The sequence below is a fragment of the Ambystoma mexicanum genome, chromosome 9, assembly GCF_040938575.1.
Source record: "Ambystoma mexicanum isolate Mex_15411 chromosome 9, UKY_AmexF1_1, whole genome shotgun sequence".
In the NCBI taxonomy this organism is placed as follows: Eukaryota; Metazoa; Chordata; class Amphibia; order Caudata; family Ambystomatidae; genus Ambystoma; species Ambystoma mexicanum.
The window spans coordinates 1,297,677,332-1,297,701,796 of NC_090931.1; the positions used below are offsets into that span (position 1 = coordinate 1,297,677,332).

The 24,465-nt window shown below is 46.7% G+C and overlaps 1 protein-coding gene across 11 annotated transcripts in view; it reads left to right on the top strand.

The window, feature by feature from the left end:
- MUC13 (mucin 13, cell surface associated) overlaps window positions 1–24,465 on the top strand; it is a 449,549-nt gene that overhangs the window by 264,711 nt on the left and 160,373 nt on the right. For all 11 annotated transcript variants that reach the window (XM_069616647.1, XM_069616650.1, XM_069616649.1 and 8 more), the window contains 3 exons: window positions 1,076–1,117; window positions 5,428–5,553; window positions 19,519–19,625. In XM_069616647.1, coding sequence (XP_069472748.1) covers window positions 1,076–1,117; window positions 5,428–5,553; window positions 19,519–19,625 — 275 coding nt within the window. The remainder of the gene's footprint in view (window positions 1–1,075; window positions 1,118–5,427; window positions 5,554–19,518; window positions 19,626–24,465) is intronic.

Here is a 24,465-nt window from a genome sequence, read left to right on the forward strand (position 1 = left end):
TTTCTTCTTAGTCCGCCGGTGGTGGCTGCATTAGTCCATAGCTCGGTCGATTACTGCAATGCACTATACATGGCCCAGCCTAAGGGCTTAGTACACTGATTTGCAGCTCAGGCAGAACCTCGCGGCTTGCGTAGTCCCAAACTCCACATATGGTGTACCTATGACTCCTATTCTCCGCACCTTGCACTGGTTTCCAGTGGCCAAGCAAATCGACTTTAAGTCTCTCTGCCTGGTCCACCATGCCCTTCATGGCCAAGAAGCCAGTTATCTTCAGGATACATTTGTGCAATACCTTCCTCCCTGTGACCTTTGTTCAGGATCTGCCTGCCTGGTCTCAGCTCCTAACACTCGGCTAGCCGGGGTTGGTGAACGAGCCTTCTCAGTGGCAGCGGCCAAACTCCGAAATTCGCTGCCACTGCCATTGAGGTGAGTTCCCAATCACCTGGATTTCAGACGCTCCCCACAAGACTCTCTTGTATTAGGCCGGAGCCTGTGGTCTGTGTTGTGTGTTGTCCTAGCACAAAGATACCCTTGGGTGATAGAGCACGTTAAAAGACTTGCTAACATAACATACTAACATTGAAGGGTATTGTGACAAACAAGGAGATGTGTCAGACCATTGGGCGGGAGGATTCTAATGTCGATGAGCTCTTCATCCTACCAGTGTGGCGGCAAGTCAACCAGAACCTGACTTGTTAGAAGCTGCACTAGGTCTCATGGGTGCACCCCAGTGGTAGTGCACCACTTGCTAACTTCAAGATGTAGAGGCTAGCATCTTAAGAGACTATTGGAAACTTAAAAGTGACATGTAACAGCTACTCAGGCAATTACGAGAGCATAAAGACATTGCAAGATAGGTACTCATTTTCATCTATGTCAACTATGAGAGACGTACTGCTGGCTCATGCTGGATGCAATCATTTGAATTGTTTGAATACCTTATGAAGATATTTGATATTTGATATTGGGGTACTTTGGAAGACAGTTGACAAGTCGGTAGTTTGGAAGTTCTGTTTTTCCAGGTAAGGTTTTCAATGACGGCTCCTTTAAATCCACTTTATTTTCTCTCCTATAGGTGGAGATACCAGCACTGCAGCGCCTGCCACAACCAAACCAGGTAATACTAAAGTGAATACATTAATTAATTAACCTCGTGCAAACTCGAAGCCAGTAACAAACATGCTCCCGGTTCACAGTTCTACATTTGAACCATTGTCAATGAGCATGTTCAAATTGTAAGTTCTTCCTCTGAGCTAGAGCATAATACAATGTTTCTACAGAGCAATTGTGATATTCTGAACCAGTATCAGGCGTTTCTAATTTTAGAAAAAAATAACTATGATGTCCCGGGAGGATAGCTCAGCGGCAACGTGCTCGCCTTGGAAACAAGACAACATGAACCAACACAGGTTTGATCCCCGGGTCTGCACTTAGAAATCTCTGGGTATATAAGCACTATATAAATAGGCAACTAAGACAAACAATTCCTGTAACAGCGCCTCGATGCCGGCGGGCTGTGTAGCGCTTTAAAAATGCAAAATAAATAAATAAATGATTGAACTGATACTACAAGAAACAAACACATCTGTGGATTGGACAGTTTCTCAGTTGATTGTATTGACAACATTATGTCCAAATATATAACAAACTAAATAAAGAAATGCAACATATAGTCACTGCAGAAGACCTATGTTGTGCGTGCGAATATCAGGGTGGGAGGTACATGTGCGGTTACACCCAACACAACTAAAGAACTTAAAATGTGAAATCTGACGCACAAAGCCAAGGGCAGCCATATGAAAAAGTTTGGTTTGGATTTCTTCCCCGACAGTCATTATCCTAGGATCGTTTTTCACCACTCACCTAAGCTATAATTGACCTACGTTTGCCTGATATGGATTCAGATTTTTGCTGCTTATCTCTTAATGAAAGCTACTTTCGTTTGATAATATAGTTTCATTTATTTTCATTAAAAACGAAAACAAATTAAAACCAAGACACATTTTAGATAACGTATTGCATATTTTAAAGATATTCACAGTTGTTTAATCAATTGGAAATTGTTTTAACTATCTTTTGAAAGTTGCTTTCGTTTTTATAATATATTTATATTCATTTTCATTTTTTTTTAAACAACAACAGGAATAAAAAACTTGTTTTTAGATCACTTTCTGCAGACATAATCAGCCTCAACATTTTTTTGTGCTATCCATTATCAGCACCATTTTGGGCGGTATTCAATTTGCAGTGAAAAGCAAGTTACCCCCAACTTTAATACATTTTTTTATAAGAAACACATTGATTAATGAAAAAAAGAGCACTTGCTGTTGTTATTATTATATATTTTTCTAGCTGAAATCCAGCTCTGTAGCAATGGAGTGCTGTACAGGTTATAGTGCAAAACATTGGTAGAGATCATTACAGATGGGAGTGTGCACTCGGGGTGTATCTAGGGTACACCACGGTGGTGTTTGAAGGGCCAGGTCTTCTGAACTGTAGAGGACTTGAAGCTGTCTGGATTGCCATGGGGATGGAGTTCCAGAGGACCGGACCTTAGCATAAGGATTGTTCCCTAATTTTGTCTTTGCAAGCAAGCCTAGTTTTGTGTCTGCTGATGGTCTTCCTGTGAGATGAAGGTGCACCATCTGATGTTTTGTAGTTTGGCTGCCAGGTATGCCGTTGTACCCGCAGTGATTGCCGTCTAGGTGAGGCAAGTAGTTTTGCACCAGATTCCAAGGCGGGAAGGATGTGATCTAATTTTCTGGAGCAGGTGGTGAGGGAGCCATGGAATGCTGGGGCCCTTGGAGCGGGGTCATGTGAGTAGCTGGGAGCCCTGCGAGGAGGGTGTTAACGCATTGATGTGTGAGATTACTAGGGCCTACACCATCAATCAGAAGTCGTGGGATGGGAGGAAGGGCTTGGTTTTGCAGAGTAGAGAGATCTTGTACTAAGCTGCTTGTGCCTTTATTGTGATGTGCTGTTGAGAGGTGTGATTGCTATCCACAATGAAACCTAGTGATTTCATAGAGTGGGTAACTTAAGGGTTAGATCTGTCCAAATGCATTTCGTCCAACCCTTTTTAAGTGGGTTCCTGCTTGGAGGGGTAGCCCAATAGTATGAATTAATTTTTGATGGGGCTAGGCTTAAGGTGTTTGAATGATTTCAAAGCATAAGCAGAAAAAATCAATATCCTGTGGGCCCTTGGCCTTTAGGTACTTCCGTGTATAACCTGCATACTGGCGTACCCCTATGTAGCATCCATCTAGGAATGAGCCCACTGCTTTCATACAGAGTTTAAAGATTTAACGATGAGCAAGGAAGGAATGCAACCCGGAAGAACTCCACAGTGGTTTTCAAACATGAGGGAGGCTATCTGGACAGCCAGGCGTCTACCAGATAGGTAGATTGTTAACCATTTTAAGGATAGTGTCAGAGAAGCCATCCTGTGCACCAAGGGGGGAGCAGTGTGTGATGGTTGACTGTGCCGAGCAAAAGCAATAGGTACGGGCGGACTAGTAGGCACAAGAACCCCATTTCGATATTATGATGGGTGTCACTCACCTGAATGGTGGCTGTTCCAGTGCTGCATTTGGGGGTGGGACCCGGATTGGTAATCCTGGAGCAGACAAAGTTGCTCAATTTTCTTTAAGTAGGGGTTAGCAAATACATTGCCCATGACTTGTAAGCCCTCTTTTCATTACATCTGATAAGGTTCCCTCACAAGGTCACTGGGACAGGCGTTGACTATCCTCAAAAGAGCAGCAATTGCAGGACGGGTAAATGTTTTAAGGACGGTGTCCAGGAGCATGTTGTCAGTGTAAGAGGTTGTTTTTAAGGACGAAGCGTCTACTAGAGGTCCTCAGGCGAAAAGGGAGAGAAGTTGTGCCAGGCTTGGACGGCCTGGTGGAGGATATTATTGGCAGTGGGTGAGAGGATTTGGAGCCCTCAATGTGGAGCATGATGGTATCAGTCTTGTTGATAAAGAACTTATTTGATAGCCCCACACTTTTCCTGGGATTCTGGTTCCTCTTGGTCTGACGTGGGATATGAGCAGTGATGCATGAAAAAACAAAACCTTCCACATGAAAAACTAATTTATTTGACTAAAGTAAATACATTCCTAACAATTAAAGGCTTGGTGAAGCAAGGAAACAATTGGGGTAATTTTCTAATAAATGCAAATTGAAAGAAGGGGACCACCAATATTTGCACGTATGTGCTTTTGGGTCGCATTAATGCAATTTTAAACATTCACAAGACGGAGGAGAATACTGAAGAGTGAAAGCTGGCATATTCCTGTTTACTCTTACGTTTTTCCTCGGAAATCCTATGGAATCTGCCTGCTTTTTAGCAGGTGCTAAATCTAGGCAGATTCCATATGAATCCATTTGTTTTTTGCCTGAATGAAAATCTCATGAAGCAGCAAAATTAAGTGTTCAGTCAAGACAGGGTGGTGAGCACGGCGGAGATCTTATCTCTTCTCTGTGCCCCTCCCCCGCCTTGTCACTGCTGAGCAATGCAGCAAAGCAGGAAGTGGACAGCAGCAAATCAAAAGGTGATGGCTGGAAGGTTTATAATTAGTCTTAATGACAAGTGCGGCTCTGGGCAACCCTCCAGACCATTGTTTTTCAGCCTGCCAAGCCACTACAGAAGGGGAAAGACCATATTCAAATCAGGCTTCGTCCCACCCCCAAAGGGGCAGTCCAGCCCAAACTGCTAGGTCACATCCCTTCTTTACGAGAGCACAAGCACCCCCAAACATGTTTCAGCCACGGTGGCATAAAATGATAATGATTTGTCATTTATATAGCGCTTTCGACAAAGCTTTGTCCATAACAAATATTTACATACAATTATCACCAACTGAAGTTGGTACTCATTAATCGAACTAGGAAAGATGAAAGACTTAGGTGGCCTTGTCAGAATTCGAACCTGCGATTGGCAGATCACACAAAGATGACAGCAGTAAGCGTTCAACAAGCTGAGCTATCTTTTCGTATAAAAGCATATCACTGTGCTTTTAAGCATCCATGTCCCTCTCCATTCCATGGAAAATGAAGCTATTCATTTCAATGAAAGAATCCTGCAATTCACTATGTGGTGAATTGTAATTGCTGGGTCGATAGCTCATGGGGTAAGCATTTGCCCTGTGACATTGGGGAAGCCTGCACTTTGCAAGTTCGAATCCTGACTCAGCTCTTCATCCTTAACTTTGATTATTAACTATAACTTGCAAAATGAAGTATGTGCCCGATTAGTAATTCTGCACTTCATACACATCTATGTTGAATTCGACCGAATCATGGTTAATCACATTCAGGAGATAAGTGAAATGGCCTAAGAATAAGCCGTAATTGTACGGTGATATGCAGAAAATCATCCTACAATGTATGCTTCTAAGATGCAATGCCTTTTCTCATACCATAGCCGATTCCTGTGCAACCATGCCGTGTGGGGCTTCCGCTGCTGACTGCCTCGACATACACCAAGGCTATATTTGCCGCTGCCCATACAGTTATTACTATAATGAAACTGAAAAACTATGTGCGCAAGGTAAGTCATTCTATTATGAACTTGGATATATAAATGGTTGTATTGAAATAATTATACAAAACGAGCATTAGTATTATTATAACTATTATTATTATTTTATTTATTGAGCGTGGACCTAGCTTTCAGCGTATATGTACCCACTTTCATTGACCACTACCTTTTCCTACCTGGAATGAACAGTGGCCCCAATACAGAAAGCCCAATGTGAGCAGCATGCAATGAGCAGCGGCCCTATCAGGAGCCACACGCAGGTCCCCATGTTCAGGACCTGCACACACTATGAGGCCCAGCAGGAACCACAGGTGCCTACAGCACCGTCCTGCGTGCATTTGGGAGTGCTGGACGTGCGTTGGACACTTACATACTTTATGCATCAGGCCCAGAAGCACTGAGGACCCCATTTTGGAAAATGTGTCAAGTCCTACCTTTCCTTTCATTGCGGTCACGTCCGTCACGTCCATATCAAGAAAACTGAAATCGTAGGGTCTGTACAAGAGTATTTAATGGGCAAAGAAAGCCTAGGACACTTGGCGCTCACCTTGCCACACACGCTAAATCCACCTTAGATTGTACAATCCCAACCATGGGAGTAGGAGACCATTCTCATGAGTAAGGTTAGCGGGTGGCCGAGGGCAGAGCATGGTATTGTCAACTGCACCAAGTAACCCAGATGAACCTCCTCCCCAGCCAAGATCTAAGTCAGGAAATGGGGGATCCCCATATTATCCTCCCCGTGCGGGGTGGTGAACCTCGGTTGGAATCCCTTGGGGTCCAGAACTACAAGGGTAGCAGTGCTTTACTACACTGACAAAAATTCTGAATGCCTCTTCGTTTTCCCCCCAAATTTCAGCACATTTACGTGTGCAGTGTAGGTAAGGGTAATTAATTATGTAAGTGGTGTATTGGCGGTGCGTGGGGTCTCCCCTGCATATAACTGCACAAATCGAAAAACAAAATTCTGTATTTTGGCATACTGCATTTGTTAAATTGCAGTAATCACACAGATCCGCTACAACCACTCAACCTCTCTCCACCCTCCTGTGTCCCTCTTCGAGGCTTGAGGGCCCAATGAGCACCTAAAGCAGCCCAATCGTGGCCGGACCCAGCACCATCCCAGCTGTGAGGTCGATTCCCTGCTCCCAGTGTTTATTCTTGCAAAGGGTTTTACTGTTGGTTGGCTTTAACCCCACAATGCCAGCACCATCCCCTGCATTTAGCTCTCTATAGGGTTTCTTGGGGGAATGGGGGGCTTTGTGAGGGAAATGGAATCTAGTGATCCGTCAACTGCTTTGAGACTGATAGTACAGTATCAATAAACGAGGCAAACGCCCCCCTTCAGGACTCCTTGTCAGCAACTTTGCTCTCTAATTCATTTTCAAAGCTCCCCAGGATAAGAATACCTGCACCTTCCCTGTAAAGTCAGATGGCATGACGACGCATGCGCAGGGACGCAGGACGCATGCGCAGGGTGCTGCTACCAGGTCCCCCTTGTTGCATGTCACCCCTGTAGGGGGACATGGTATCGTCCAGTGTGTTTGTCTTGGTCACGTGGGCAACCACGTGACCAAGCTAATAAAAAGAACGAGCCGTTTCCGGGCTCGTCAGTCAGACCATCTTGAGCTGGGGCCGCGGTAAGCCGGTTGCCAGCTGGCCATATGTGGAGCTCCGGTGTCCCCGGAGCGGGTGGGCTGGAACCCCCACCCCGAATCTAGCGTCGTGATCGCCGCACCCGAGGATGTCGGTCGGGTGCAACCCGACCCGATTATGGGGCTGCCGGGTGACCCGGAGCAGCCCCCAACAATGGCGACGAAGGTGGGATGACGGGCCCCGTGTGCCCCAAAGAAGGAATGCTGTGACTGTCATGATGCCTACCTCTAAGGAGCCAGGCCGGGCCCAGCAACCCCAGAGGCAGACATCATTTTCCCCAGGGAAGTCTCAGCGGGCCCAAGTCGGGGCCCTTTGGACTCAGTCCTGGCGCCTTAGGCGCCAGGCTCATAGCGGACCCCAGTCCTGGCGCCTTAGGCGCCAGGCTCATAGTAGAGGATATGTGTTTAAGTGCTTGGGTGCACACTTACCTGATGCAGACCTTGCTGCTTCATCCAGGCCCTCTTGAGGCCTGAATGGGACTACTTAACCTATAGGACTACTTCACCACCCGGGTGTGGTCGGGGAAGGATACATACCTGATTGGTGGAAGGATACATACCAGGAACTTCTTCCAAGGCTATTTAAACCCCACCCGAACAGCCACACATGCTTCGCGTTGTTCTGCACCTAGCAGCTGGACGCTCACCGTGTCAGCTCCAGCATCCTGACTTCAGCCACGCCTGCCAGCACCCTGGAACACCTGCAAGGGGAGAAAGGAAGAGAATAGGAGAAGAAAAGCCCTTACCTGCTAAATCTGCATCCCGGAGTCATTTCTCCAACGGCCCTGAAAAGGAAGACATCATTTTAAAGGCATTTCGTTTCGATCGCTGCAGCGCTGCATTTTACTCACCTTTGCAAGGTGCTTCCATCTTCAGCAGCGATCTTCCGGATTCAGCTACGCCCCGGCGCCTAGAGGAAAAAAGACAAGAACAAAGGTGAGAGGGAGAAAAGGAATAAGGAAAGCTCAGTTTCCTTTTAAGTCTTACCTGTTGGATTATTCCCACTGCATTTCGGGTCCTGCCGCTTCCTGGCATCTCCGGACCCCGGCCCCTATGGGGAAAAAAGACAAAGACATTGAATGAGCGAATGCAAAGACATTACCTGAGCGCTCATCCAGAACTGTTTCACTTCGGGTCGGCGCCATATCTTCGGCACTCCGAACCCCGGCCCCTAAGGGGAAAAAGACATAAGCATTAGCGCTTGCTGCAATTAGACAACGAACATTATTATTAAGCTTGAACTTTTGAACAGAACTTTTACAGCGCCTTACCTGAACAGTCAAGCTTACCTGAACTCCCATCAATCCTCAATCCAGTGAAGTAACTGGGTTTCAACGCGCCCCTGCATCAGAAGCAGGATGGAGAGCTCATCCTTCCAAACCCTAAGGTGAGGCTTCACGGGGAATCGTGGAGGAGGTATCGTGGAGGGTTGGAAGGGAGTGGGAGGCTTGAGCATTGTCCCACAGTTGGTAATACTCCCTTTTCACGCACAGGAGGGTATCCAACGAGCCAGGGAAGCCAGAATAGAGGGGCCCTTCCTGTCCATCTTCAGAGTTCTGCGCCTTTGACGCCGCGCCTCCGTGGGAACCAGGTGAGCGTTACAGAACGCGAAGCCTTACCACAATTTCCCACCTGGGCGCTATGGAGACTTCCGAGACAGATCAGCTGGCCCATCTTTTAGGGGAATTACGGGCAGAAGTGCACTCAGCCCGCCAGGAGACTAATGCTCTCAGAAGGGAACTAATCCTATCCAAGGAAAGAACTGATGATCTGGCCAAAAGGTTATTGCAGGGCCAGGCAGAGCACACTCCTTTACCTGTTTCCGGAGATATTTCTACAACAATGGGTTCGAATAACCCGGTACAAATCAATCTACCTGGACACATGCTTTTGGCCCCGCCGGAATGTTTTGCGGGGGATCCCAAGAAATATGCCGTTTTTATGAACCAATGCCGTTTACACTTTTTATGCAGGCCCAGGGCCTTCCCCAACGACCAGACCAAAGTAGCCTTTGTACTATCTTACCTCAGTGGCTGTGCTGCCGATTGGTCTATTCCATTGGTAAATCAGGATGATCCCATTCTCCGGGATTTCCAGGGCTTCCAGGCCAGCATGGAAAGATTGTTCGCTCGACACTCGCAGGGACAGGCCCTTGACAACGAACTGCTATCCTTACGACAAGGTAATCAGGATCTTTTGTCCTATATCGCCACCTTTAATAGACTAGTTGTGGAAACCGGATGGCCTGAAAATAAAATGATCACATTGTTTCATCGAGGCCTGCGCGGAGAGCTTAAAGATGTTATAGCTCAGATAGTAGATCCACCCCAGGCCTGCGCAGACTACATAGACTTAGTGGTTCAACTTGATCACAGATTTCAAAATAGAAAAGCAGATCGGCTCAAGTATGAAACCAGAGTACCTATCAAGACCCACGTTAACTCCAAGAGTACTGACGTTTCCGGACCTATGCAAATTGGCAGTGTTAAAGGACCATTAACGCAGAAGGAACGAGAGAGAAGGCGACAAATGCAACTTTGTCTGTATTGCGGAACCTCCGGTCACTTTCTTCAAAGTTGTCCAGTTAAACCACCCAAGAAGGTGGTTGGAGCCACTGATAACAAGTTATTGACACCTGGTTCGGGAAACGACCTAGCCCGACAAGCGTAGGGGTCCGCTTGCCGAGCTTGAAAACAAACTCTTTGACCTCGCATTTTGTCATGCCAATGGTGCTTGTGAACCCAAAACAGCCTCAGCAGTTGCATGCTATAAAAGCATACATAGACAGTGGAGCTATTGGAAATTACATAGACTGTGAATTGGCTTCCAGGATTAAGCTTCCTCTCCGCCTGAAAGTAACCCAAGATGTAATTACTACAGTTGATGGAACCGAAATAGCCTCAGGGCCTGTAACGCATTCCACAGTTGAAATCACTATGGTGGGTCAGGACGGACATCGGGAAGCAATCGTGTTTGATGTGATCAAGGCCCCACAATTTCAAGTACTTCTGGGAATCCCTTGGTTAGAAACACATAATCCGAGAATAGACTGGCGAGCAAAGAAGATAACTTTTCCTGATTGTGAACCAACCTGTTACCCAAGGAATCCAGCGATGGGTCTAGCCTCTGTAACTTCCACCACTGTACAGCTACCATCTGAATACCAAGAATTCCAAGACGTTTTTCAGAAAGAGCAGGCTAACACCTTACCTCCCCATCGATCTTACGATTGCCAAATCGACTTGGTACCCAATGCACAACTACCTTGTAGTAGGATTTATGCTCTTACTGAACCTGAGAACCTGCATTTGCGCCAGTATTTGGATCAATACCTGGCCAATGGTTTCATTCGCCCATCAAAGTCACCAGTCTCTTCCGCTTTGTTCTTCGTACCTAAAAAGGAAGGAGACCTTAGGGCCTGTATTGACTACCGCACCCTAAATCAGATAACGATTAAGAATCGTTACCCTTTGCCCCTGATACCTGAGCTTATCGACCAAGTAAAAGATGCTCGTGTGTACACCAAGCTAGATCTCCAAGGAGCTTACCACCTGGTACGTATAAAAGAGGGCGACGAGTGGAAGACTGCATTCCGCACAAAATTTGGGCTCTTCGAATATCAAGTAATGCCCTTCGGTTTGTGCAACGCACCTGCCGCCTTTCAGTACTTCATGAATGATGTTCTTCGGGAACTTATCGATGTTTGTGTCATCGTTTATATTGACGACATCCTGGTGTATTCCTCCTCAGAATCTGATCACAGAAACCATGTTAGGGCAGTTCTTGAGAAATTGCGCCAGCACAAATTATTTGCCAAGCTCGAAAAATGCGTTTTTCATACCACAGAAGTGGAGTTTCTCGGATTCATCCTGACACCTCAAGGAATCCGAATGGACTCGCGGAAAGTGGACGCCATTCTCAAATGGCCATCTCCTAGCTCTGTGAAGGGAGTGCAAAGCATGCTTGGCTTTGCCAATTTCTATCGAAGGTTCATCCCGGAATTTTCTCGAACTGTTCAACCCATCACAGCTCTCCTAAAGAAAAATAAACGCTTTGAATGGACTCTTGAGGCTGAACAAGCCTTTCAGGACCTGAAAACCAAATTCACCTCTGCACCTGTATTAAAGCACCCGCGCCCAGATCTCCCTTACATCGTGGAAACCGATGCATCCAGTTCGGCCATGGGAGCTGTCCTGTCGCAAAGAGACCCAGAAACTAACCAACTACACCCTGTAGCCTTTTGGTCCAGAAAATTCTCTCCACCTGAACTCAATTACGCAATTACCGACAAAGAACTACTGGCTATTAAATCAGCCTTCAAGGCTTGGCGTCACTATCTTCTCGGTGCAAGACACACCATCACCGTAATTACGGACCACAGAAATTTGCAGTATTTAAAGACGGCCAAAGCTCAATCTTCGCGACAACTCCGATGGGCTTTATTCTTTGCGGAATTTGATTTTGTAATTACCTATCGCCCTGGCTGCAAGAATGGTAAGGCAGATGCCTTATCCCGGATAGGCATGGAAGAACCCAATTCGAGTTTAGAACCTGTGCCAATCATACCGGAACAAAGAATTCTGGGCTTGACTTCATTGCAAACCATTGAGGACATCCAAGCTCAAGTAAAACAGCTTTTTGACTCTTCTGCCTTACTGGAATGGAGTCAAAAGGGTCCTCACTACACCGTTAAGGATGATTTACCCTACTTCCAAGAGCGGTTATTTCTGCCAAGTAAAGAATTGCAGGAACTTGTCATTACCCGTCATCATGAATCATTAATGGAAGGACACCCCGGTATCGCGAAAACAGAAGAAAAGATCAAACGCCACTTCTGGTGGCCTTCTTGGAGAAAAGACATAAAGTCATTTGTGTTGTCTTGCGGAATCTGTGCCCAAAATAAGAGTCAAAAGAAAAGGCCAGCCGGCCTACTTCAACCTTTGGACATTCCACCAGCACCTTGGCACACCTTGTCAATGGACTTTATAACTGACCTGCCTCCTTGTGGTGGTTACAACACGATTCTCGTAATAGTGGATCTATTCTCCAAAATGGCCCATTTTATCCCTTTAAAAGGATTGCCGTCAGCTTCCACCTCGGCCAAGGAATTTATGGAAAATATAGTGCGGTTACATGGTTTCCCTTCCATATTAGTCTCAGACCGTGGAAGTCAGTTTATCTCCCACTTTTGGAAGAAATGTTGCCAACTAGCGCAAATAGACGTGCGGTTATCCACCAGCCACCACCCCCAGACCGACGGACAAACCGAGAGAACCAATCAGACCCTTGAGCAATATCTGCGGTGCATGTTACACCAATCCGAGTTGAATTGGAAGGACATCCTTTGGATTGCAGAACATGCATACAACAATTCAGTGCATTCTGGAACCAGACAGACTCCTTTTTATACCCTGTATGGTCACCATCCTCGGACCTCTGACCTAGATCCACCTCTGACCCTGGAGATGCCTGCAGTAAATCACCTACATTCCACAATAACCCAAGCCTTCAAAGAAGCTACAACCCACTTACAGCAAGCCAAGAAAAAGTATAAAGAAAACGCTGATTTGCACCGAAGTAAAACTCCTCCTTACCAAGTAGGAGATCAGGTATGGCTAGCAACTAAACATCTACCCCTCAAGGGTCAGCGAACTTTTAATCCCAGATTCATTGGGCCTTACCCCATCAAAGCTATTATCAACCCAGTGGCCTTTAAACTCGATTTACCATCCAACATGCGGATTCATCCCGTTTTTCACGCATCTCTTCTAAAACCAGTACAACCTGGAACCAGACTGTCTGAGCCCCCAGGCCCTGTCCAAATTGATGGAGAATTAGAATTCGAAGTGAAAGACATTTTAGATTCCAAGATAGTTAAGTCGAAACTCTTCTATCTTGTTGATTGGAAAGGATATGGACCTCAGGAAAGATCTTGGGAACCCAGTAACTATGTTCACGCACCACGATTAATTCAAAGATTCCATCGAAGATTCCCGCACAAACCAAACCCCCCGAGGAAAAGACCTTGGGAGGGGCCTTGAGGGGGGGTACTGTCATGATGCCTACCTCTAAGGAGCCAGGCCGGGCCCAGCAACCCCAGAGGCAGACATCATTTTCCCCAGGGAAGTCGGGGCCCTTTGGACTCAGTCCTGGCGCCTTAGGCGCCAAGCTCATAGTGGACCCCAGTCCTGGCGCCTTAGGCGCCAGGCTCATAGTAGAGGATATGTGTTTAAGTGCTTGGGTGCACACTTACCTGATGCAGACCTTGCTGCTTCATCCAGGCCCTCTTGAGGCCTGAATGGGACTACTTAACCTGTAGGACTACTTAACCACCCGGATGTGGTCGGGGAAGGATACATACCTGATTGGTGGAAGGATACATACCAAGAACTTCTTCCAAGGCTATTTAAACCCCACCCGAACAGCCACACATGCTTCGCGTTGTTCTGCACCTAGCAGCTGGACGCTCACCGTGTCAGCTCCAGCATCCTGACTTCAGCCACGCCTGCCAGCACCCTGGAACACCTGCAAGGGGAGAAAGGAAGAGAATAGGAGAAGAAAAGCCCTTACCTGCTAAATCTGCATCCTGGAGTCATTTCTCCAACGGCCCTGAAAAGGAAGACATCATTTTAAAGGCATTTCGTTTCGATCGCTGCAGCGCTGCATTTTACTCACCTTTGCAAGGTGCTTCCATCTTCAGCAGCGATCTTCCGGATTCAGCTACGCCCCGGCGCCTAGAGGAAAAAAGACAAGAACAAAGGTGAGAGGGAGAAAAGGAATAAGGAAAGCTCAGTTTCCTTTTAAGTCTTACCTGTTGGATTATTCCCACTGCATTTCGGGTCCTGCCGCTCCCTGGCATCTCCAGACCCCGGCCCCTATGGGGAAAAAAGACAAAGACATTGAATGAGCGAATGCAAAGACATTACCTGAGCGCTCATCCAGAACTGTTTCACTTCGGGTCGGCGCCATATCTCCGGCACTCCGAACCCCGGCCCCTAAGGGGAAAAAGACTTTTACAGCGCCTTACCTGAACAGTCAAGCTTACCTGAACACCCATCAATCCTCAATCCAGTGAAGTAACTGGGTTTCAACGCGCCCCTGCATCAGAAGCAGGATGGAGAGCTCATCCTTCCAAACCCTAAGGTGAGGCTTCACGGGGAATCGTGGAGGAGGTATCGTGGAGGGTTGGAAGGGAGTGGGAGGCTTGAGCATTGTCCCACAGTTGGTAATACTCCCTTTTCACGCACAGGAGGGTATCCAACGAGCCAGGGAAGCCAGAATAGAGGGGCCCTTCCTGTCCATCTTCAGAGTTCTGCGCCTTCGACGCCGCGCCTCCGTGGGAACCGGGTGAGCGTTACAGTGACGTCGGCCGTGCTGTATGCCCGTCCCCTGTGGGGGGGTGTAAGAAGCCTGCGGCATTGGCCGCGTGGGTGGCTGCACCCCTCCCCCATCGTGGACCTCTCCCCAGCATCAGAGAGGAGGGAGAGGTAGCCGAGTTCATGACCACCATGAGGTGAGCGGCGTCGGCCGCATATGGAGTGAGCCTGCCCACCCCCATAAGAATTGGCTGCAGGGATGGGCGCTGCAAAGGAAAGTAAGGAGGAAGAGGGGCCCCGCGCGCCCGAAGGGAATTGGTGAGGCGGGCCCACTACCAACTGGGCACACACAAGCTGCCCGCAAGAGGTCTGTGGCGTCGGCCGCGTTGGTGGCTGCGCCCCTCCCCACTTTGGACGCGGACTCAGATGCCGCAGGGGGAGCGGGCGGTGGAGTCTGCTGAAGAAAGGGGCAGCCAAACAGCTGAGGCGGCCCTGAGAAGATTGGCTTGCGGCGTCGGCCGCGAGAAGGGGAGGCACTGACCCTCCCCCCACCCGCAAGTCGCCGATACAGAACGGCCAACACCGCCGCACAGAAGACAGTGCGGGCCCAACTACATCTGGGCCCGCAAGGGCAACAAAGAGGGAGCCGCTCCATGCCCGTGGGGAGGAGAAGTGATCGGCGGCGTCCCGGCCTCACTGTGAGGGCGGCGGTCGCCACGTGTGCTGCCCCTCCCCCATCTGACGGGGGGGGCTGCCCGCGGCCTCGGCCGCAGGAAACAAAGGAGGTGTGCGGCCCCTCCCTCAGTGTGCCTGCCGGCACTGCTGGCCGCCCGCCGTGGTGCTGCTGCCCGTCGGGCCCCGAAAAAGGAACCAATGAGGCGGGCCCATCACCATCTGGGCCGTGAAAAAGAAAATGGGGAGAAAAGATGATGCAGGCCCGATTCCAACGGGGCCTGCAAAAGGGAACAAAGGATGCGGGCCCAGCACCAGCTGGGCTCGCAAGGACAAGGGAGTGCTCGCTCTGAGGAGCGGGCAGAGGAGCTGCCTGCCCTGCCCCTACAGACAATGGAGCGGCATCCGCCACAGTGGGGAAGTCAGCTGCCCCTCCGCTGCCCCCGCTCCCATCTGAAGGGGGACTGCCCGCGAGGGTGTGTGTGCCCGCTCCGAGGAGCAGGGAAAAGAGGTGTGGGGGGCCGCCGCACAGCTGAGGTGGCCCCGGTCCAGGAGAGGGGCGGGTGCCGCCCAACAAGTGGGTTGCCTCTCTCTGAGGAGGGGTGGCGGCTGCGGCTGCAACAACGAGGTGAGCTGCCTACCCCTACCCCAACGGCAAACAAAGAGGAACACGAGGAAGGAGGGTGGAAAGCCCTAGGGTCTGGCGCAGTAAGGAAGATGGCCGGGCTCATGGCATCGCACCGGTATCATCTGGTCAGCAGCCCTAGATGGAAGGGGAGGCAAAGGAAGCGGGTTCTGCCATCCGGCCATGAGGTTTGCCGCCATACAAGTGGACCTTGGCCGATGTGGCCCCTGGGCCTCCCCAGGTGCGGCTTTGCCAGTTGTTGTGACTGTGTAGTGACTGTCCTAAAATGAACTCTGGTGAGGATGCGAGCTGGCTTCCGGCAACTCCACGAGTGCGGAAGATGGACATCACAATTGACATTCCCCGGAAGACTGTGAGCCTGCAGACACGGAATTGCTTAAAATGGCCCAGTTGGTGGGCAGTGTAGTGTGGTGCACACCTGTAGAAGTGGAGTGCTTTATGTTGTGCCAGCATCTCTCAGTGGTGCTTTTTAGTGACATGAGAGCCACTCACCCAGGTTAATAAAGGGTGTGCAAAGTAGTAGAGTGGCTCAAGTAGTAGTAGTGGTGGTTATGTTGGGACTTTGGGGTTTTGTTTTGTTGTTATGAAAAAAGAGGAGTGTTGCATGTCACCCCTGTAGGGGGACATGGTATTGTCCAGTGTGTTTGCCTTGGTCACGTGGTCAACCACGTGACCAAGCTAATAAAAAGAACGAGCCGTTTCCGGGCTCGTCAGTCAGACCATCTTGGATCCGTGGTGTGTGTGTTATGTGAGCGCCATGCTGGCGCCTTGCCACGTGTGCTGGGCCCAAGGACAGGGCCCAGCTCCAGGACGGTGCCCCTGCCGGGCAACGCCGTCCCTGTGTGTTCCCCTGGCCCTGTGAGTCGGGCCAGGGTGGCGACCCCGGCCTGGGTGCCCCCAGAGCCGGGGCCACGGTAAGCCGGTTGCCAGCTGGCCATGTGTGGAGCTCCGGTGTCCCCGGAGCGGGTGGGCTGGAACCCCCACCCCGAATCTAGCAGCGTTATCGCCGCACCCGAGGATGTCTGTCGGGTGCAACCCGACCCGATTATGGGGCTGCCCGGTGACCCGGAGCAGCCCCCACTACCCCTCAGGCGGTGCGTGCAATGTGGCATAGACCTACCTCTAGATCCGCCGCACGACTTAAGGTTAGTGACCTTTCACCTCTCTGCCCCCAACGAAGAAAGAATGTTGTTACATAACGAAGGAGTAACAATGCGACTCTTAACACTCTCGAGCACAATTGTGCTGCAAAGCAAGTTTTAGCGCAGAAATGACAAAAAAGAAAAGCCAATGTTCATCTTGGATTCATGGGAGCTGTAGTGTAGATCTTTTTATGACTGCTGTTTATAATAAAGGGCAGTAAAGTGCAAAAGAGGAAGCTTCTTTGCCATAGAACTTGGCTCAATCACGTTGGAAAAAGCCTTTGTGAATTAGGCTTGAAGCATGTATCAGTAATCCTCCTACGCTATGGTTTGAGAAGTGGTCTTCCTGCCTCACAGACTTTGCTCTCCCTTCGCGATGACACGTGTTAGTAGCATCTGTGCAAGAGATACATTTCCATAACATTTGATTGGCCGAATAAACCTGAGCTCTGTCTGTCATCTTAAAAAAAGATAATGGGGATCATTACACGTTTGCCATTCATTTGCTGGTAAATCCTTGGAATTCATGCCAAAATCAATTATCGTTGCTGCCAAAAGGTCATGTGGAATTACCACAGGATCACAAGTGGTGGGTCTGTGGTATTAGTCCATGGGAAATCTTTGGGCATTACCATCAGCAGTAATTACCCCTATTAAGTACAGAGATTTTCAGCGCTAAAGTGGATTATTTACCAACAGCTTTTTGCTGGAAGTACATCCTCCATTTTATCACCAAAAGTTATAATACAGGGGTAACAGAATGACTGTCTCTTTATCGCAGATTTTACCACACCCACATACTCGGAATGAGGCCCAATTTATCTGAATATGTGCTTGAACAAAGTTTTCTGTTTTAGAATGAAGCAAGATTATGGGGGCTGGTTCACAAAGACTTATTGATGGGAGAGACTAATCGGTTCACAAAGAAGTTACCAGTCTTATTTGACTTACTCTTGCCTTATTACTGGGAGAGACTGTTCGGTTCACAAAGAAGTTACCAGTCTTAGTTGACTTACTCTTGATTTATTGCTGGGAGAGACTGTTCGGTTCACAAAGAAGTTACCAGTCGTAGTTGACTTACTCTTGACTTATTGCTGGGAGAGACTGTTCAGTTCACAAAGAAGCTAACAGTCGTAGTTGACTTACTCTTGACTTATTGCTGTGAGAGACTATTCGGTTCACAACAAAGTTACCAGTCGTAGTTGACTTACTCTTGACTTATTGCTGGGAGAGACTGTTTGGTTCACAAAGAAGTTACCAGTCGTAGTTGACTTACTCTTGACTTATTGCTGGGAGAGACTGTTCGGTTCACAAAGAAGTTACCAGTCATACTTGACTTGCTCTTGACTTATTGCTGGGAGATACTGTTCGGTTCACAAAGAAGTTACCAGTCATACTTGACTTACTCTTGACTTATTGCTGAGAGAGACTGTTCGGTTCACAAAGAAGTTACCAGTCGTAGTTGACTTACTCTTGACTTATTGCTGGGAGAGACTATTCGGTTCACAAAGAAGTTACCAGTCGTAGTTGACTTACTCTTGACTTATTGGTGGGAGAGACTTTTCGGTTCACAAAGAAGTTACCAGTCTTAGTTGACTTAGTCTTGACTTATTGCTGGGAGAGACTATTCGGTTCACAAAGAAATTACCAGTCGTAGTTGACTTACTCTTGACTTATTGCTGGGAGAGACTATTCGGTTCACAAAGAAGCTATGAGAAGAAACTCCTACTTCTGCAAAGAAAAAAGTAAATCAGGAGTAGGTCAAAGTTACTCCTGCTACCGCCTTTGTGAAATCTGCCCCATAACACTTCGAATTGATTTATTTTGTTACTGCAAAAATATCCCAAATATTGTCCAGTGCAATGTTGTTTGCATGGACTCATGCAAACATTGTACCAATTTGGTTATTGGCTCATGCAAACATTGTGCTAATTTGGTTATTGGCTCATGCAAACATTGTGTCAATTTGGTTATTGGCTCATGCAAACATTGTACCAATTTGGTTATTGGCTCATGCAAACATTGTGCCAATTTGGTTATTGGCTCATGCAAACATTGTACCAATTTGGTTGACTGCTATGGTTATATCAAGTGCAATTGAAAGTCGAGCTCAAATTTCCCGAATGGCAATTTTGCCAAAATCGGTGGTGCCGCATTACTTTCACCACAAAAAGGTATATGGTAAGTTGGTTTAAGCCATATAATGGGTTTGTGCAGTGCCTCCTCCCCCTGCTGTTTGTGGTAAAAGAAATCTGCAAAATCGGCAACAACAAAAACTGTGAAGTTAGCATTGAGAAAAAAAATGCGGCAGTAATTCATAGAACCCAGTTGTTTTCCACCATAGACTTTGGGTGTGGGGGACAGTATCTGTTGCTGGGGTAGTGATGTCTTTATTTGGACTGTGACAGTGCTGCCTTGAATGCCGCTAAAGGGCTACACATGTTCTCAATTTAAAATAAAGTGAACATATTTGAATTTAACAAAAACCTGTTTGCTTGACTTTGATCTCTGGTTAATGAAACTTGTTCTTCATGTACATTTAGGAAAACAGTTCTTTGGAAGGTTTGATCTAAACACGGCGTATTCAGACAATCTCCAGAATGTAACATCCAAAGAGTATAAAACATTATATGCCAACGTCAGCGCATTTGTAAGTGATTGCATATATGTATTTTGTTTTCTAAACTGCTCTGTTCAATTCTGTTGTTTGTACGAATCCTATTGAATTAAATAATCATACGATTTAGTTATAGGATTCCAAAGGCATAGCTAATAAACATTTGGGCATATATACTAAACTATTGCAAGTAAATGGAGAAAGCAATTGAACTATTCGTTTATGGATATCATTGTACAGAAGTGACTTCTAATTCTGATCACTCAGGAGGAAAACTTCTTTCTGGATGAGTTTAGCAATCACAGTGGCGTTAAAGTGCCTATTTGCAGGTCAATTATCTTTTTTGAAATATGCAACTTCCATTGACAATTTTGCGTATATTGAAATTGTCAGTGAATCCCGAAAAGTTTAAAGATATTACACTATAGGGGAGCACTTCATTAAATTTACTGAACCTATAACAACAAACGGGAGAATGTCTGTTGTGTGAATAAAGAGAACGACAATAAATTCCATTGCTATATGATTCCTGCTCAAAGGGCCTCATTTATGAGTAAGGTGATAAATGAAAATCATGGAGGACCTCATTGCAAGTTGAAAGGTCATGGTAAAATCAGCAGAATTTGCCAAATATTGTTGATTTTACCGCCCACCAATTCAGAGGTTTGCAGGGAAATACCTCCAGTGGTATTCCAGTGGTAAAGGAGGTGTTACACTCGTGTCCCTTCAATACAGGGGAATTATTTTATAAAGGGCCATTGCAAAGAATTGATAACTTGGACATCTGTGAAATTCAACCTCGCTTCACCTTACCCATGTAATCCACAAAGGGTCAGCATTTGCTCTTTTGTGCATTAAAACAAGTACTGCATTGGTATGCACAACTAATGTACATTATCCATTTCCACCATCAATATAATGATGAAAATGAATAAAAACATTTTCTTTAACTATCCGATGTAGTATTGCCACTGGAGGTATTCCAACAATACCACTACTATTACCACTAAAACCGTGGTAAACTCTGAAGTTGGTGGATGTTCAGGAATACCACTAGTAGTAGTGATAATTGTGACAAAATTACTTCTGGTCTGCAGCAGTGCAAGGATGAGTAGTAGTAAAACCGCCTAGGCAGCCTTCACACTCCTACAAACCAACAGTGATCATAATCATAGGTGAAGGTAAAACTGGCACAGTTAAGAGATAGAACAGATATACCTCCTTAGTTTTTTTGGGGATAATTTAGTAGAAACCCAAACAGCAATGTATCACGGTCCAAAAGGAAGGGAATGTCCAATCAAGGTTCTATTAAAATATATAAACACACCATCTGCAAGAAAACGAAATACAAAAACTGTACAAAAATTACACCCCTGTGAAAAGAATAGAGAAGATGCAAGAAAAGAGGAAATGCAGCGCTCTGGCTAAGAATACAGGGCTGAAAGGCAATTCAATGACCTCAATGTTCTTTTTAAAAGGATATGTCTTTGTTGAGCAACAAGGTGCACAAGTTACCTAAGCAGTTGCTAAGGCCTAAAATCGACCATGGGGCAGTTATGGGGAAATGGTACTTTCTTGGAAGTTCAAAAATGGTGAACCAGGCTTCTTGCTGCTGTTCGTGTGGTTCAACATAGTTTGAATGCAGTGGTCATGTTGTTCTAGAACAGGAGTAATGTCAAGCAGGGTCGAATGGGAGCTTTTTGTGGTTAGAAGCGGTGCTTGAACAGTGGATCGTGATGGCCACATGGTTTGGTTTGAAGGTCAATTTGACTGTGAAGATGTTGGCTACTGGATGCACTGTATAGGTGATCGGTTTGATGAGACGGTCGAGGGGCTGCAGATCAAGAGGGCCACAAGTGTCAGTTCAGAAGTCGTTTTGATGGTGAAGTTGAATCGAGCAGCTCGATTTGGCAACAATGGTCGGGGCTCAATGGTTCACAAGGGTTGGTTCGACTGGCGATGAAGATCGTCAGTGAAGAGCTGGCGGGGTGAGAGGTGGTTCAAAGGCAACAAAGGCAACCAAAAGCTTGGATTGTGGTGGTGAACAAGTCTGAACATGCAGTTCAGTATTTTGATGAGTTGGTGAGTGCCAAAGGCAGCAGTAAAGGGTCCTAATGGTTTGATGTGGTGGAAAGGACTTGAACCACAGCTCGCAGCAATTCAATGGCAGGTATTGTAGGAATCCTGGATGTCTTGGTTCTCAGGTGCTGTGAGTCCTTCTCAGAGGTAACAGGGACAATTGTAGTCCTTCTTCTGAGGCTCCCAATGCAAGGGAGGCCCGTACACACTTCGATGAGTCCTTCACCAAAATGAGGTCCTGGAAAGCAGTGCAATTGGCAGGTCTTGTTCCAGAACAGGTCAACCTCAATGTGCCCTGGCGATGGGTAGGGAACAGAGCTTGCCTCTGCCCTGAACACTCACTCTTCAACTCACTGGTGGAGCGCTCGAGAAAGCTAAATCTTCCAACATAGGTCCAATGGATTCTTCCATAAGTGTTTGTTCCAAAGTGAATCTGAGAAGGGTGGGAGAATCCCTCTTTTAAATAAATCTTCAGGTGACTGGACAAAAGTAGGAGTGCTTTAAGGATCCAATCCTGTCTTTGATAGAAGTGGTCTTTGCCTTCTGACAACACACCCAAAGAGCTTTGTGCTACATGAAGTGGATGGGATAGGAAGGAACGATAGAGGAAGAGAGAAACAAGATGGTGGAACCTTCCTCCAGCTGTAAGGAGCTCCCTCTGTCTACATTAACCTACCCCCTTCCCTTCTCAATCGAATCAAGGCCCTTTTGGTATTGAGCACCCTGGTGGGAGGCACCCCCTTTTGTAAAGGGTGCACCCTTTGATTTCTGTTCACAGCACAGCTTCCTGTGAAGTGGCTGTTTCTCTGGAAAGGGTGTTACCTGCCCTCACAAAGGAGTAACGAGAGGTAACCCCAAGGCTACTGTCTTGCTGACCGCAGAAAAGACAGCCTGGCTTGGGGGAATACATATAATCCTTTTACAGATGAGCTAGGCATGAAGGGTGCACACATCTGTGATATCAAATTGATATGGCTTGTATAATTATGAGAGATGCTAGCCACTAAACTTCAAACTCAGGTATGGCTTGTTACAGTTTAACATGCCAGCAGGAAAGCATTATCATAGCTATGTAGTTTTTGGAACAGAGGTTCATATCTTAAATGCAGCCCCTGCACTGTAGTTACTGGCTTTCACTGCGACTGTCAAATGGGCACCTGTGTGCTCTGAGCCTCTCTGTACCTCTGGTAGAGCAGGTGCTACAGACCAGGCTTCTGATCCAGCAGGTGCACTACACTTTTGGCATGGAGCTTATTAAAGGGAAATCTGAATGGCAGATTAACCTTTCTGAGATGTAATTATCCACATCATTTTATTAATCTAATACAAATTTAAAATAAACCTGGCTTCTACACCGTGGCCAGATGGCAATCCTTCACAGTAATTATCTTTTTGGTGTTTCCAATAAAAAATACACACAACTTATAATGAAGCCTGTAGTGTTTTAAATGCCTCCTATTTTTAAAATACTACATAATTATGAGTTGGGATCACACAGGATATGAATGGCATGGAACATAGAAAATAATGCATGGTTAAATAACCTGTATTTACCCCATGCAGCATATTCCATTATCTCATGCCATGGATCAGTCTGGAACTTGTGCAGCTATAAATTGGTAGAGATATGGAGACCTGCGTTTCAAACACATATTGGATGTGCCAAGCGCCGCATAGAAAGCCTCCTACTGAAACACCAATAATTGTTGTGGGCCTAGAGGGCCATGAATGAAGAAGCATGACTTCACACCTAAGCTTCCCTTGCTCCCCTTACCACCAGCTACACAAGATTCAGTTTACATCATAACAATGCTCTAACTAGAGCCTCTGGAGTAGGTATCCGCTGCTTTTATTGACACAGGGTGCCCAATTACTTACATTGGCCCTTAGATGCCTAGTAATTGCTTCACGTTCATGTGTGGCCACAAAGAACACAGTTTTCATAACATTCTGAGAATGCCCTGACCATATCGCCGTTCATCACAGTCCTGACCATTCTACCTTTAAAGGAAGAATTTGTCCTCGAGTATCAATGTTGTCCTATATTCTGGCCTTATTAATAGAGCCCTTTTGCAATCAGAGCCCCATACCCAATTCTATATTTTATGCCGCATGACATAATTCTGTAATCGCCTTTCACCACTCCGCAAAGCAAAAATTCTCATAACTTCTCCCTAATACACATTCTTATTTTTGATGCCTAACTCTGCTTTCTTTTGTCATATTTATATTATTTTTCATTTTTTAAATATGAACACAGGAATTAAAACCAAGCAGACTTCAATCAAACAGATTCCGCTCATTAAAGCAGCAACATTGAAATTCAGCCCCAATAATTATACCTAAATTGGAAAACACGGTTAAGAAGCAGTGAATGTAATTAATACACAACAGTCAATCGCAGCCCTGTGAGACCACAGATTTGTTGTCCTTATTCATTTGTATTTATTTATTGGGTATTTATAATGCACCTATACAGCCAAAAGGTGTTTTAAGGCGCATCAAGACAAGGGAGGGGGAGGTACAAGGGGGAAACAAACACAACGTTCCTACTAGGTCTTGAAACATTTGGAACGGGCAAGTGCAGTAACAAGAATGCCAGGGAAGGCAAGGGAGGGGGAGCTAGGGAAGGAGCAGCCAAGATGACAGACAATAACGTTCCTACTAGGAAAATTCAGAGCTTGCACGTGCAGTAACAAAAAGTGGGGAGAGGGGGAGGAGGGGAAGTGTAGGTTGGGGAAGAACAGGAAAGAAGACAAACAATAACATTCCTACTAGGTCATGAGACGGTGCG